This window comes from Malus sylvestris, chromosome 3 (assembly GCF_916048215.2).
Source record: "Malus sylvestris chromosome 3, drMalSylv7.2, whole genome shotgun sequence".
Classification (NCBI taxonomy): Eukaryota; Viridiplantae; Streptophyta; class Magnoliopsida; order Rosales; family Rosaceae; genus Malus; species Malus sylvestris.
In genome coordinates this window covers 28,425,701-28,441,048 of record NC_062262.1, presented here as the reverse complement: position 1 = coordinate 28,441,048, position 15,348 = coordinate 28,425,701, and the positions used below count along the sequence as shown (strand labels likewise).

The 15,348-nt window shown below is 35.6% G+C and overlaps 1 protein-coding gene across 4 annotated transcripts; it reads left to right on the top strand.

The window, feature by feature from the left end:
- The first annotated feature begins 10,084 nt into the window (after positions 1-10,084).
- Positions 10,085-13,332, top strand: LOC126615542 (multiple organellar RNA editing factor 9, chloroplastic-like). Of its 4 annotated transcripts, none has more exons than XM_050283370.1 (5): positions 10,085-10,489; positions 11,323-11,420; positions 11,507-11,572; positions 11,654-11,830; positions 12,847-13,332. In XM_050283370.1, exons 1-4 carry the CDS (start codon positions 10,143-10,145, stop codon positions 11,827-11,829), a joined length of 687 nt encoding a protein of 228 aa, XP_050139327.1. In that variant the 5' UTR covers positions 10,085-10,142; the 3' UTR covers position 11,830; positions 12,847-13,332. The 4 variants fall into 4 exon arrangements, with proteins under 4 accessions (XP_050139327.1, XP_050139326.1, XP_050139324.1 ...); XM_050283369.1 differs by lacking the exon at positions 12,847-13,332 and adding an exon at positions 11,922-12,224; XM_050283367.1 differs by lacking the exon at positions 12,847-13,332 and adding an exon at positions 11,913-12,224.
- The last annotated feature ends 2,016 nt before the right edge of the window (positions 13,333-15,348 follow it).

The window sequence follows — 15,348 nt, the reverse complement described above, 5'->3', positions numbered from 1 at the left end:
TTCCTTAGGCATATTGTTTCCAACAGAAAAAGAGGTTAGAGAATCCCATGTAGATCCTAAGGGATACAATCCCCCATCTTTAGAAGAGAATTTAGAGGACAAGGCTACCCGAGGACAATGAAGACCATCAAAAGAGAAAGACATAGTGGCAATCCTTTCACTAAGCATGGAAGAATGGGTTAGGCTCATGGAACTTTGGGTATCATGGTAGGATTGGAAGAAACTAAGGATGATCACATAACAAGTTAGGAAAGGTCTGAAGGCTTGAAGAGGGTTTTTCTTGAGGAAAGTCTGGGAAGATAAAGAATCGATCGGTTTAAAGTACTTGCCTAGAAGCTGACATTAAGCCAGGTTTTAATAAAGGGACCAAGTGACGATTGAAATACGCGGGAATAGCAAGAGATTCAAGTTTGCATTAACTACAACAAAAGGTGCAAGTTCTGAGAAAAGCATGCGCACATACAACAGTTATTCAATCATTATTGGCACCTAAAGCTTGAAGGCTTAACAACGATTGATTGGGGCATTGTTTGGGTTAATATTTGAACTTTGGGTTGAAGAAAGAGAAGCCCAGAAGACATGACTCTGCTCGAAGACCCAGCACCAAACCCATTTTTTCGGCCCAAGGCAAAATGATGGTTCCACATTAATACAAAGGCTAATGGCTTGAAAGAAGTGACACTTGATGGAAATCGACCAACTCTCAGCCCAAAAGAACTTTCTGAATGGCAGAGTACGTAAATTGCTGATAAGTCACTACCCCTCAGTTGCTTTTGGGTAAGAACCAAGTTACAAGCTGTCAGGCTAATTCTGTTATAAAATGAGGAAGAATGCCCAAAGACAAGGACACTTAACCAACCAAACAAAAAAAATATACAAACTCTGCTCAAAAGCTAGATTTGCATCAACGAAGCTGTAGTCAGCCCCTAACTTCAGTCCTTTTCAGGATCAGCCTTCACAAAAGCCATCTTTTATCTAGTTTAATAGCTCTGCTACTCTCTCAACCATAGTAGTATTGATTCTCTTATGTTCACCCTGCTCACCATTCACTCCCTTTCTTTTCCCCAAAGCTTTGTGTTTACAAAGAAGTGACGCTGTACAAAATTCAACCTTGCTCGACAAGGTTAAATCTAGTCCGACTCCCTTTGTTTTGTTCTTTACTTAATAGATCTGGTATTATCATGTATCCTACAATATATATTCAAGTTATTTCCAGTCTTTTAGTGGTTCAAAGCTTATCATTTGGGCATTACCATTGAAATAAAACCATTCAGCCAGATTTGGACATTTGCTCTTTAAAGCATACAAGCAGGGATGGCCCAGGCCTAGTGCCACATGGGCAACTGTCCAGGGCCCCAAATGAAGGGGGCATCAAAATAAAAATAAAAACCCATATAACTAAGTATGAAAAAAAAATGTTCACAGCCTAAATAGGGGCTGGCAAGAGCCCAAAAGGCAACAAAAGGGCCCATAAAGGACCCAGCTGCATATTAGAAAAAAAAAAAAGACATAACAAAACATAACAGGGACCACTCAGTCCCAATTAAACCCTAATACCTAATACTTCTAACCTTTCCCGATTCCCCACTCCCCTCTTTTGTTCCCTACATCCCCCACTTCTCTACTGCCGTCCCCTGCCTCTCCCTTTTCTTTCTCTCAATCCATTGGTTGCTGCAAGACAAGCAGGGCCGTAGGGCATCCTCCACACTCCTCAACTCAGTGCGCCGCCAGGTCATTCACCATTGGCATTGGTTGCAAGTGCATTCACTCACCACCAACCTTTTTGAGTTTTTAGGTAAACTAATTTTTAAAATTTGAATTATCAATTTATAATTTAATATAAAAATTTTGCAATGTAAGTGACATAAAATTATATGATAAATTGATAATTGATGTATAAAATTATTGTTGTTGATGAATTGAATTCTTGACTAATTGATTATTGAATTATTTGATTTCATTTCAAACCCAATTTTTAGGTTCAATTTTTATAATATGTTAGACTATGTGTTAGTGTTTTTATAATATATAATGTGTTGGAATGATAATTTTGATAGGAAAATTTTGTTATATCATATGTAGGTAATTTTTGCAAACAAATTATTGAAGTCATGTCTTTTAGGAAACAACTCTCTGGTAATATGAAAAGAAAAAAAAAGGCAAAGGATAACGAAATTGCCGAAAGTTTAAGAGGATCTCTTAATAAATTTTTCTCTACAAAGAATGAGTCAGTTGAAAATTTGAGAGAAAATGATGTTGGTGAAGAGCCACAAAATGTTGTTAGGGAGTCTCATGATCATGAAAATGGTAGTGATTTAGAAGAAAATGTTGGTGATGAGTCTCAAGACCATGAAAATGGTGGTGATGTGGATTTAAATGTTGATGATGATCATATTGGTGTAAAGAAAAATATTGAATCTCTTGAACCTATTTTCCATTTAAACATTTATGATCCAAGAGTTTGGGATGGTCTTAATGCATAAATGAGAGACTTACTTGTAGAAAAGGGCCAATTCGAGAAACTAATCTCACTTATCCTGAGGACAAACTCTCTAGAAAAAGGCCACATTTTGAGCTTTCGCACTTGGCACCCAAAAACACAGGACCGGCCCTGCATACAAGATGAACAAAAGTCCTTAACCTCAAGGCATAAAAAAGAACTTAATGTAGACTTAACCTATCTACGACAATCCTTTGATAACAAGAAGTCAAAGTAACTTGGGGCACAAGTAATCGGCTTAACTACACTTGTTTTACATTTTCCATACAGAGATGACAGTGGCACGCCTAAGCACTTAAAGTTAGTTTTGATTATGAGCCTCCAAGCCTACACCTAAGGCTCTGCAAATGCACCTTTTCGAAGCTAACTTTGTTCTCCTCTTGCAGCATTGTCACGAGCAGGAGACCAATAATCAACCAAAGTGCCAACTCCTCGGTGAGCAGTGTGCTCGAGCCAGGAACGCCCACTAGCAATATTCCTACCCTAACAGATTGAAGGTCAATAAGAGAGAAATTTAAATTATCAATTTATTAACTCATAAGATTAATTATCGAAAATGAGAGAAGATAAAATTTGTCACATTTATTATGTATTTAGATATATATATATATATATATATATTTGTATTTACGTGACTGTATATAAATGTGTAAAATAAAAGAGCAAATACGACACGGCATGAAACTTATACCTAGCTATATTGACTGAAAATATAAACCTAAGTGTGTCTGAAGTAGACGACCCATTTAAAGACAAATTTAAATGAAAGATTTTTTGTTCACATAACAATATTCAATCATCAAACAATTCCAAGTGGCAAAATTTGTTTTTAGGGTAAATGATATTACGTATGCCTATAAAACACTCATCCATCCATATCAGCCACATGCTGCACTCTGCCATTTTTATAAGAATTAGCTCACTCACCGTCAGTGACGGATTCAAAATACGAACTTCGGAGGATCCTAGTGTTAAAAGTATAATTTTTTTGTATATAGAAATAGAGCACGAAGCGCGTGAAAGAAAATTTCAGTTTATTCGTTGAGATATTTTGTCGAACACTTAATGGTCTTGTTGTTATCAACTGAACCAAGTTGTGCACATATCAAAAGATATTGACATATGCTGAAGCAATTTGACGAGAGCTATTGGGAGAATTTGTCGAGTATTGTCGAAGTAACATGAGATAGTCAATTTGTCAAATACTTAGTGTGCACAAAAAGGATCATAACAAACATTTGAAGGACCCTTAGAAGATTTTCACATGTATATTTCTCGAAAGACCACCTTGGTCCCAATATGCACCCGCCACTATTCACAATGGCATCTTCACATCACACAATCTCTCAAGAACAGAACTATAACTTTTTACAAAATTAAAACTTTTTTTTCAACGATTCTAATGTGTGAGTGACAGACTGGTATTATCTAAAGAGATACATGCATGGAGTTAGCTAATGTTTCTTAATATTGATGGTTAATTTCTATTAAGTGGGGTAAGCTTCCTGAAAACTTGCACTAAGCTAGAGTCAAACCCTAATCTAGGGTGCTCTCGTTATCTCCTTCTAGCTTGCTCCCATTGAAGTGGAAAAAGGATTTTGTGATCATGACAGTTTATCGTATATCATGTGATCAATTTTTGTTAGGTACTATTTATATTTAATTTTAAATTTTGAAATGATTTCTGACTGCACGATGTACAATGAACGGTCATGATCACGAGATCCTTAGGATTCTTAGGAAAATGATCCGTCGAGGATTCTTTTCCATTGAAGTGGAAAAAGATCATCGTTAGATCATTTTCTTAGAGATCTTAAGGATCTCATGATCGTGAGTGAAGCCTATCTGACTTTAAATTCAGATTTAGGATTTTGAACAAACATTAACTAATCATATTTAGCACATGAAAAAAAAAATTCAAATCACAAGGACCCTCCAAATAGCAAAACGAGTGTGCAGCAACAAAACATTACACGAAAAACATTATTATATTTTAAATGTGGACCCTCCAATTAATTTAACTTAATTTAATTAAAAAGATCCGGAAAAATGGCCCAAATTTCACGTGAAATGTCACCGTCGCGTCCGACTGAGGATGGCGACGACCGACCATTGGCCGTTGTAGTTGTGGCATGTCACCTCACACGTAGGCTGTGGGCCCTTGCGAAAGACTCCGACTTTCCCCACCCCTCCACCACTCGCACGTGAGACATATCTGATTTGTTTTCTTGCCGGGCTCCACACCATGGGTCGGGTCGGGCCCAGAACTTTGGTCATCCACAGTCTTCTTGTTACTTGTTGCGGTTACTTTTAAAGTTGCAAGGGAAGAAAGAAAGAAGATTGTTCTTCTTCTCCTTTTCTCTGCTCTTCTCTTCTACTAGGGTTTTGAATCTTGATCTTTTGTTCTTGCTTTTCGTATATAATTGGCTAGTAGTAGTTGGGAATTGTCATTTGTGGGATTCAATTGTTTTATTTATATATTTATCGATCTTTCACGTATGCGTGAACGACTGACGCTAGCATTTCTCTGAAATAAACAACGTGACTTGAACGGAACTAAAGCAATTGAAACGTTAACGAATGACTGAGCGAATGATGCAACCTCAATGCTACCTACCTCCTACAATCGCACATTGGTTTTGATTGGTTAATACCCAATTAATTAATTTTAATTAATTTCAACTATTTGGACTGTGGTTATCATTTTTTAGGAGACGAACCTGATGGTTATCTTTTTTATATTCAAACTTCAAATATCATATGTTAAAAATGTAGAGAGAAGAAAGAAAGAAAACATGTCGTATGTTCAAAGATGGCGTCCTCAGATTGTAACAACTTAAATGAATAAACCCTAATTAAACTAGTAAATTAGTAAACCCTAAACCCAGGAAAGTCTGCATTTTGTAAAAACCTTTAAGAGCGTATTGTTCTATTGTCATACGTGTATTGTTTAACAATTGTTTTATGTAAATTTTTTAGATTGTGAATCTGAGCCACAATGAACTATATTTAAATCAACAATTTACTTAACTAATTATAAATAAAGATTATTTCCATCGTAGTTTAGCAATAGAATATTTCCATTGATAAACTGAAATTATATGGGAGCTTTATATAGAGACAATTTTTTATATTATATTTTAAAGAATTCCACTAGTTTATAAACTGAAATTTTGTGGGAGCTTTATTAGTTTGTATCTTTTATTACTAGAAGCAGTTCAACCCACCCTTCCAGAATTAGTTCAATCAATTCTCATCCATTTTTACATAATCAGTTTAATCAATTCTCGTCCATTTTTGCAGAATCAGCTCAAACCATCTTTGACTATTTTTGCAGAATCAGTTCAATCAATCTTCGACTATTTTTGCAGAATCAGTTCAACCCGTCCTCAACCATCTTTGCAAAATCAATTCAATCAATTCTCATCCCTTTTTGCAGAATTAGTTCAACCTATCCTCGACCATTTTTCCAGAAGTAGTTCAACCCGTCCTTGACTATTTTTGCAGAATCAGTTCAACCTGTCCTCATCCAGTTCGACCTGTCCTCACCCATTTTTGCATAATCGTTCAATCCATCCTCAATTATTTTTGAAGAATCAGTTCGACCTGTCCTCACCCATTTTTGCAGAATCGTTCAATCCATCCTCAATTATTTTTGAAGAATCAGTTCAAACCGTCCTCAACCATTTTTGCAGAATCAGCTCAATCGGTCTTCGACCATTTTTCCAGAATTGGTTCAACTCGTTCTCAATCATTTTTGCAGAATCAGTTGAACCCGTCATCGACTATTTTTACCTAATCAGTTCAACCCGTCTTCGACCATTTTTGAAAATCAGTTCCAATCGTCTTCCATATATGATTGAAAAAACTCAGGTCATGCATTTACCATGGAGGGGCAGGGACGATTGTCCATGTCAAATTTGCATCAGGTATATAATCATACACAATTAATTCAACACATGCAGCTGCTGATTGAGATAATTGATATATATATATAAGAATCCCTTAACAAGAGGAATTCTTATTTTTCTAAAAAAAATGGAGACACCTTCTTGACCGTTGGATTTAACTTTAATGAAATTGTGTGATTGAGATTATGTGGCTTATGATTTAATTTCAACCACATAATTTCATTAAAGTCAATTCAACTGTCAATAAGTTGTCTCTATTTAAAAAAAATAAATAAGGATCCCTCTTGTTAAAGGGCCTCTGTGTGTGTGTATAATTGATTGAGATAAAGAAGTGGGGGTGATTGAAGGTGGACGTTTGGATTTTGGACTTGGCTTATACCATGTTCGGTTGGAAATCACATAGAAATTAGGAGTTACTGGGGATTCGGAAACCTGCTGCTGCTGCATCGTCAAAACCACAGTCGAGCATGATGTCAAGGAAGAGACGACCGATGCTCCCAACGCTTCCTCACTCGTCTCTATTGAGCCATTCGTTACCATTGCACAAGCATCAGGGGTGGGAGGGCTTAAGGTTCCAATGGGGCTTTAGTACAGATGGAAAGGAATACGGCTGCGTACGCTGATTAAAAAGTAGGTAAGAATCTGAACGATTGTAATGTTAACAATTATGTTAATGAAGTGTATTTTTGTAACTTGAACTCTTGAGTAAAAAAAGTCAATAATGTCATCTTTCACATATATTAACTTTTGCCTTTGCTTGAAATGTTTAAAATGTGTTGTCTTAATATAAATTAAACATTAAAAATATACTATAGATGTAATTTTTCCAAATTATAATTGAATGAGCAAAAAAATCCATAAGAACATCTCTAATGGGAGATGTAAAGTAAAATGTCTTGAATAGGCATTTTGTATTTTTTCTTCGCCGGAAAAACTCTCTAATGACGAAATATAAATTATCTAACTTCGACAAACGATGTAAATACAACCTAAATTTACATTATTTTTTACATTTTCTGGTGATGGATCCCGTTAATCTTAAAGAGAAAGTTAAATGGAATATCAAATTTACATTCCTCGCATTGAATAGAACCTTCATTCACATCTCCCGAAAATGTGAAATGGAATGTGAATTATTTTGCATCTCAAATTTGAATTCCCTATTGAAGATCTTAACTCATGAGGGGAGGAGGTCTATGCACTGACAAGTATATTAGAGGGGGTCGAACTCTTGTTGTTTAATTAGTGGGCTGGTTAACTATTTCATCGTCCGATTAGTGGGCTAATTATTGTTGTTTAGCGTTCTGTTAAGCTGTTGAGATCATTACGGTCAATGCCTTCCAACCGCCATCAAAAAATTTTGCTAAAAAAAACTGCACAGATCGTGTGTCAATGGTTACGTCTTCAAAGCTGGATTACCTAAAAATGCTACCGACGATCAAGGACATCAAAAACTATTGCAGATAAGTTGGGTAGTAGGAAATGGGGAGACTAACTTGGAGGTTGCTTCCTACCATCCAACAATTCTAAAAACTACTTGGTCACGCAAACATCTGCGTCTTCAAAGATATAAATTATTAACAACTAATTATGTATTACGTAAATTAGTGGATAACTAATCATGCAAGACACAATTGAACGAGTTACTCTTGAATATGATGCATGCAGTTAATTATTCTTCTCAGTATCTTCAGTTTTGACCACTTGGGTGCTGGAATGTGGTTAACTTGGACTGCTTACACTACTCACTGTTATTTTTATTTTTATTTTGCTTTATATAAAAATATTGAGGGAGTGAGAATTTGAGTTAAGTCACACAATAAATAAGACATAATTAAGTATCATCAGGCCGTAGTGCAAATATTGAGAATGAACTTCACATCTATGAAAAAAGGGACCTTGTATGGAGTATAAGGCGTTTGACCACTCTTCGTATTGTTAATCAGTTTAATACAATCGTATTTAAAAAAGCTCAATTACAGTGTCTTATTGTATGTCGTAATTTCTTAGCTTCCATGGAAATTGGACCGGCAGGAATAAGAAGCATGGAAATGTGCAAAATAAAATAGCAATGGAGCCCATCCCATGACCGAATGAAGGAAAAAACAATCAACCGATCCAGCCCAAAGAAACTTGTGTCATACATCGTCTTGTGTCATACATCGTCGCCCAATACTGGGCCCAATTACAATTTGGGTAGTGAATTCACAGAGTTTTTAGCCTCTAACACACTTATTATTTCTAATATTTGATTCTGCTTTATTTATTCAATCTGATTATCATAAATAAATAAAGAGGTGTGAGAAGCTAGAAATGGATTGTGAAAATCATTTCCCATTCAATTTTAAACTAAATTTGAGCTTAATTTTGATCAAAGTAGACCTCAAACATTTTTTATTACAATGATATTTGTTTACGCAAAGAAATTTATTTACGTTATTGAAAAATTTGGATTGAGTTGCTCAAACTCACCTTCAGAGGAGAATGGTAATAGAATAAGTGACCTTTCGAAGAAACATGGTGTGCAGAGGCATTCTTTGGACGCCCAAAATAGTTTTTCTAAACTTTTGACAATACCCCCTTCCCATATGTTCAAAATAATTTTTCTAACGTTGTGTCCATCACAGACACTGTTTATGAAACTAAACACTATTTAAAAAATTGAACACTATTTATGAAATTAAACACTATTTATGAAACTGAACAATTCTACACTATTTAATGGTCTAGTTTCATAAATAGTGCCAAGTTCTTGGTCATGTTTCATAAATAGTGCCTAGTTATTGGCTCCCATTTCATAAATAGTGTATAGTAATTGGTATAATTTCATAAATATTACCTTTTTTTTGTCTAGTTTCATAAATAGTGTCTAGTTTTTGGTCCAGTTTCATAAATAGTTTTCACCTATTGGTTTAGTTTTAGAAATAATGCCTAATTCTTGGTTTCATTTCATAAATAGTGTATATTATTGGTCCAGTTTCATGAATAGTATCTACTTATTGATCACGTTTTATAAATAGTGCCTAATTCTTAGTTCAGTTTCATAATGTTTGAAACTTATGTCGTTTGTCCCAATTTTGTACTTGACCATCTCCTACGTTATCCCCATCTTGTCACTCTTGTCAATTATGTTGTTTACACAATGTGACGGTATTTTTTTATGTAAATACTTTTACAACTAATTCATTGTTTCAGTGACACAACCGATGATATAGATAATTGTTTGTTAAATAGTTATCATATAGTGTCACTGATTGCAAGAAGAATCCCTTCTCTAATACAAATAACATATTTCATGGCACAAATATACCATCAATTAACCTTCTACGTCAATAGAATAAAGATGTGTGAATAAAAATATACACATATTTCGCAAAACATCAGCATGACGACGTATTTGTACTGTGTATACAAATTTCTCCTCTACGTGACTTGGATTTTTTATGTTTTTTTTAACTTTTAATTATTTTATTCTTATCATTAAATAAAATTAGTGTATAATTTTTTTTTATTAAAATGCAAAGATTTGAAGTCATGTTCATTAGTTTTATCTAATATATATTATTTGCTCTTCAAAAATTGTTATGGGCCTTACACAAACAGAAAGCCCCATTCTCATGGCCCAGCCCAAAAATCAAAATTATTCATCGTAAGACCTGAAAATATCGCCCTTTCTCTCTCCTTATCTGCGTTCTCTCTCTCTCTGAGTCTCTCTACTTTGAACTGTGAAAATGGCAATGGCGCCGAGCCTCTATCTCACATCCAAAGCCCTAATACCAACCCCAAGACCCTCCCTTTTGCCTCATTCTCTGCAACCCTCTTTCTCTACGCTTCGAGTCAACTCAGAGACTCGACCTTTGACTCGCTCGGTTCCCTCTAAGCTGCCCGTTCGAGCTGTGAACGACAGCGACTACTCGTCGAGGAGAAGCAGCAGCAATGAGCAGAGGGAGACCATTATGTTGCCGGGCTGTGACTATAACCACTGGCTTATTGTCATGGAGTTCCCTAAAGACCCTGCCCCAACTAGGGAGCAAATGATTGAGACCTACCTCAACACTCTCGCTTCTGTTCTTGGAAGGTACTTCTTTACCCTTTAATCTTCATTCAATTTCTGTGATTTTACAGTTTTTGTTGTTTTAATGGAAAATGTTTCTGGGTTCTGTTTGTTTTGCGGGGAAAGTTATATCTGTGGTGAAATTTTTGGTGAAATATGATGGAAGTATAAGGCTTTCTGGGTTGTTTTGTTTCGGTTGGGAGTAGTTGCTGGATGTTTCATGTGGTGGAAATGCGTTCAAATTTTGCGTAAATAGAGTTATTTGTTTTGAAATCCCAAATTGAATGAAGTATGCCTTATATATTGCTGTAGTAGTTGCAAGGAAATGAAGTGTTTATGCAGGTGAATGGGAGATTTATCTGTTTGTGTTTATGTAGAAATAGAAAATAATTGTTAGATAAGTGCGATGTAAATTTTCTTCGAAAAGGGTCCAACAAAATGACAAGAAGAGTAATGCAGTGTGGCTTGGAAATTGTAGTATTGGTTCATTCCTTTTCATTAAGCAAGAGATTTTCTTTATTTTCGAAGCATTTTTTGTAATTTTATACTCAATATATTAAGCTATCTTTTCATTTTGAGTGATTGAAGTTGCATTTTTATTTGTTAAATCAAGTTCATTATCGTATTGCAAACCTCATAATAGTAAGCTAAAAACTTGATGGTGTGGGACGATGGAATGGTATCATCTCAAAATAGTTTTGGTTGATGATGGTTAAGCTTCTGCGTGGATTAGCTAACTTAAGATTGTTTAACTTAATGTGAACTTGTGTGGGTATCAGTACTCTGCTAGGTTACGTACTTAGTGAGAGGCGCTTAGTTATTAATCTCACAACCTCCCATGGTTCCTTATGTTACAGCATGGAAGAAGCAAAGAAGAACATGTATGCTTTTAGCACCACCACCTACACTGGATTCCAATGTACTGTATCTGAAGAAACATCTGAAAAATTCAAAGGTATGCATCGTAGCCAGGTGCATCTTTGTGCATTTTTCTCATATAACAGTGAGTTTGTAAAGCTAACTTGGTTCATCCTGATGCAGGATTGCCTGGTGTTCTCTGGGTGTTGCCAGATTCATATATAGATGTTAAAAACAAGGATTATGGAGGTATGTTAGGTCACAAACAAATGGTTATGTTTTACCGCTTACGATTCAGTTTAATGATTTCATCTTGGGGGTTACATATAGGTGATAAATATGTTAATGGAGAGATAATTCCTGGAAACTACCCTGTTTATCAACCAAAGAAACGGAGAGAATCAAAATTTGAGAGCAGAAGATATGAAAGACGAAGAGATGGGCCTCCTCCTGAACGAAGAAAACCTAAACAAGAAGCAACTCCATCAGAATCAGCATCTGGATGAGGTAATCAGAATGCCATTTATGCAAGCAATTGTATTTTTCTTTTCAAGTTGTTTTTTACCATATTTTTCTACTCCACAGTTAGTGAACGCAGGACTGCAAAAACAAATAGTACTTTATTTAACTACTAGTGAAGGTTATCCAATGGAGGAACTCATACAGGGGGGCACATATCTGTGCTTAGATTTTTCTGGTGAAGTCTTCTTGTCGTCTGCTTGGATAAGGAATGTTGTCATATGAGCTTGTTGTTAAAGACATAATTATTTGTGAATTATCTGGTTGATCTAGGATAACCTTTGTAATAGTTTTTTTCGCATTAACACCGGGAATTTGAGTTCAGCTAGATAGTTGAGTTTAGTTGTACGGATGTTTGATTTAATATGATTTTATTTTCTGATTTCTTTGATTTAACCATTCTGGTTACAAAGCTTATCTCCCTTTAACTTTCCTTACCCTTGCCGATGTTATTGTGCATCCGAGCTTTTATTACCTAACAGTCATACTGCTGTGTTGATTTCGTTCTCATCGGTGTGATTTTGTTGAAAGGAGGTTTTCTTGTTTTATGTTTTTCCTCATACTATCTCGAAATGTTTGTTTAATCTGTGCTGTCTAGACGTGACTATGGCTTAAGGTTCTTAAACTTGTGTTAATGGTAGTAAAGTTTATTGATTCTTCCTTGGTGGGGACTCCACCCCCATCTTCACATGGTACTTAACGGGAGCAAGATTTCTTGAACAGAGACCGTCTTTTCTATCTGCTGTATAGTTAACGTGCTTATTTCCTACTGGTGACACATTATTTGATTTAAAATTTGGTTTCCCTAGCCTTACCTTTTTACAATTATTGTGGCCGTGCGAACATGTACATTATTCGATTGCGTTGCTAACATGTACATTATATTGAAAACTCAATTTTTATTTAAGCTAATATTTCACCAAAAGAAAGTCGAGTTTTTGTCTGCTTGCAGTGGAAAACAGTCTTTTAACTTTGAACTTTTTGCTTGTGGCCTTTTACTGTAGATTTTCTTTTCCGTGGGATCTCAACACAATTCAACTATGCCGCAAGTGGCTCTCTACCATAATGGCGGAGAGACTGTTGCCTTGCACTACGGCGTAGGTTTGAACTCTGTCGGCTCTTTAATCTAACAAATCTAGTGTTTGACAAAAAAAAATAATAATAAAATCAACTATGCCTTACCTTAGAACAGTTGGGGTCTACGAATACACTAAAGCATTGGCGAAGCCACCTTAAGGATTACCCTGGGCTATAGTAGATTTTGATGAAAAATAAAATTTTGGATAAAGTGTAAAAAATTACCTCAACTATTGATGTCACGACACTTTCATACCTTATCTTTTAAAATTGAAAATGTCAAACCTCATTTTATGAACTTGTGCCAATGTTATACATTTCGTTAGCTTGGCGTGAATTTCTCAGTTAAATGCTGATGTGGCTTAATCCCGGGCCCATTTTCTATTAAAAAATTATTAAAAACTAAAAAAAAATCAGTTATTATTTTTTAAATATTAAAATAATAAAGAAAAGTAAAAAAAAAAAAAAAAACAATCAATTCGTCCCCTTCCCTCCTTCTCTCTCTTCTCCCCATCTTCTTCTTCTTCCCCATCCCTGCAACTTCAACCTAGAAAAAAGAAGAGAAAAAAAATCCAATTTGTCTTCCCCACTCCCCACCCCCTCTTCTCCCCGCACCCACTCTCCACACCCAACCTCCCCACCTTCCCACCCACCCTATGCACCCAACCTTGCACCCATTACCTGCAACCAAAAAAAAAAAAAAAACCCAGATCTCGTTGAGAACTTGGGCGCGGAGAAAATGGGGGGAATGGACGAACTGGGTATCCTTCTTTTTTTTTTCCCCTTCTCTCTCTTTTTCTTCTTCTTCTACAAATTGGGTGGTGGGGCGGGGGGACCGACCTTTTTTTTCCCTAGGTAGGAAGAAGAGGAAGGGAGATGAAGATGGGGGAGAAGAGAAGGGGCGGGGGGAGTTTTTTTTTTTGTTTTTTGTTTTTTTCTGTCGAGGTTGCAGCAGATAGGGGAAAGAAGAGGAAAGAAGATGAAGATGAGGGAGAAGAGAGAGGGCGCCTGGGGGGTAAGGGACAAATTTTGTTTTTTTTTTTTTTCTAGGTTGCAGTAGGTAGGAAGAAGATGGGGGAGAAGAGAGAGGGCGCAGGGGGGAAGTTTTGTTTGGTCTTTTTTTTAATAATAACCTTCTTTATTATTTTAATATTTAAAAAATATTAAATGATTTTTTTAGTTTTTAATAATATTTTAATAGAAAGGGGGTCCCGAATCAAGCCACGTCAGCAATTAACTGAGAAATTAACAGAAAATTTGACGGCGGTATGACATTGGCACAAATTCGTAAGATGAGGTATGTCATTGTCAATTTTAAAAGTTGAGGTATGAAAGTGTCGTGACACCAATAGTTGAGGTAGTTTTTTGTACTTTACCCGAAAATTTTACATGTAATTTTTATTGATTTTCGAATGTAACCTACCATAAATTTTGTCACTAATATGAATTTTCTTTGGTTTACTTATATTTTAATTATATAATACCATAATTTTTCTTACATCATTTTTCTCATCACTTTTTGTACAGGTACAAGTTTGGTATCAAGTTTCTTTGTTTATAAATATTTAAATCTTCAGCTAACCCACCTGATAAAAAATTTCTAGCTCCGTCATTGCACTAAAGCAATCCATTATCCTGGTCACTTGGTGAATAAAAATTTATAATCACTCATTATTTGATTTGATATCAAAAGTTGAGATAGATGAGATTCGAACATTAAAAACACGCATCAAACTATTTTCCAACTTTAATGGCAAATCAAAGAACTGAGTGGTGATACGTTCATTTCATTGACCCTGATATTGAAAATTGGGCGCAACAAAATACAAACAGAGACAGCTCGAGTATTGAAATTCGCCAAACACCAATTATTGCAAGTGAAAAAAGAAACCAAGAAAATTATCATACATTACTTTTTGTATTATTATTTTTATAAAAAATCAATATAAGATGTTAACGTTACTTAACCATCACCTTTCAAATAGAATGAGAGGGGAGAGGGAAAGGGATAGAGATTAGGAGGATTAGGAGGGGAGAGTCCTCCCAAGAAAATAAGTTAAAAGAACAACTACGAAACCCAAAAAAATTCTTTGAAATGTTGATCTTCAAATCCATGAAAACTGAAAGGACAATGAAGTGAAAGCATAAGGGAACATGTTTCTGATTCAGAAATTCACAACACAAACGATCAAACCTGTGATCTCTTTGAAGGAGTCTGTGATGGTGGATGTACAAAGCAGAGAGAGGACAGCTGACAGAGTCCTTCCCTGCAAGTATGCAAATCATGAAAACTATGACTGGCAATGCTCATACGAGGTGTCTCGTTACCTTTGGTCTTTATGTATCTTGAGCTTAAAGGCAAGGGCTGTAGGTCCGACTAACAAAGCTCTTTTGAGTCCACGAGTATGCGGCAGAGCATCTGTCGAGTA

What these genes read in the sequence shown, in the direction of transcription:
- LOC126615542 (XM_050283370.1), top strand. Translation starts at nt 10,143, where the DNA reads ATGGCAATGGCGCCGAGCCTCTATCTCACATCCAAAGCCCTAATACCA. An exon ending in AACATCTGAAAAATTCAAAG is followed by an intron (nt 11,421 to 11,506) that starts GTATGCATCGTA and finishes ATCCTGATGCAG; the next exon opens with GATTGCCTGGTGTTCTCTGG. An exon ending in TAAAAACAAGGATTATGGAG is followed by an intron (nt 11,573 to 11,653) that starts GTATGTTAGGTC and finishes GGTTACATATAG; the next exon opens with GTGATAAATATGTTAATGGA.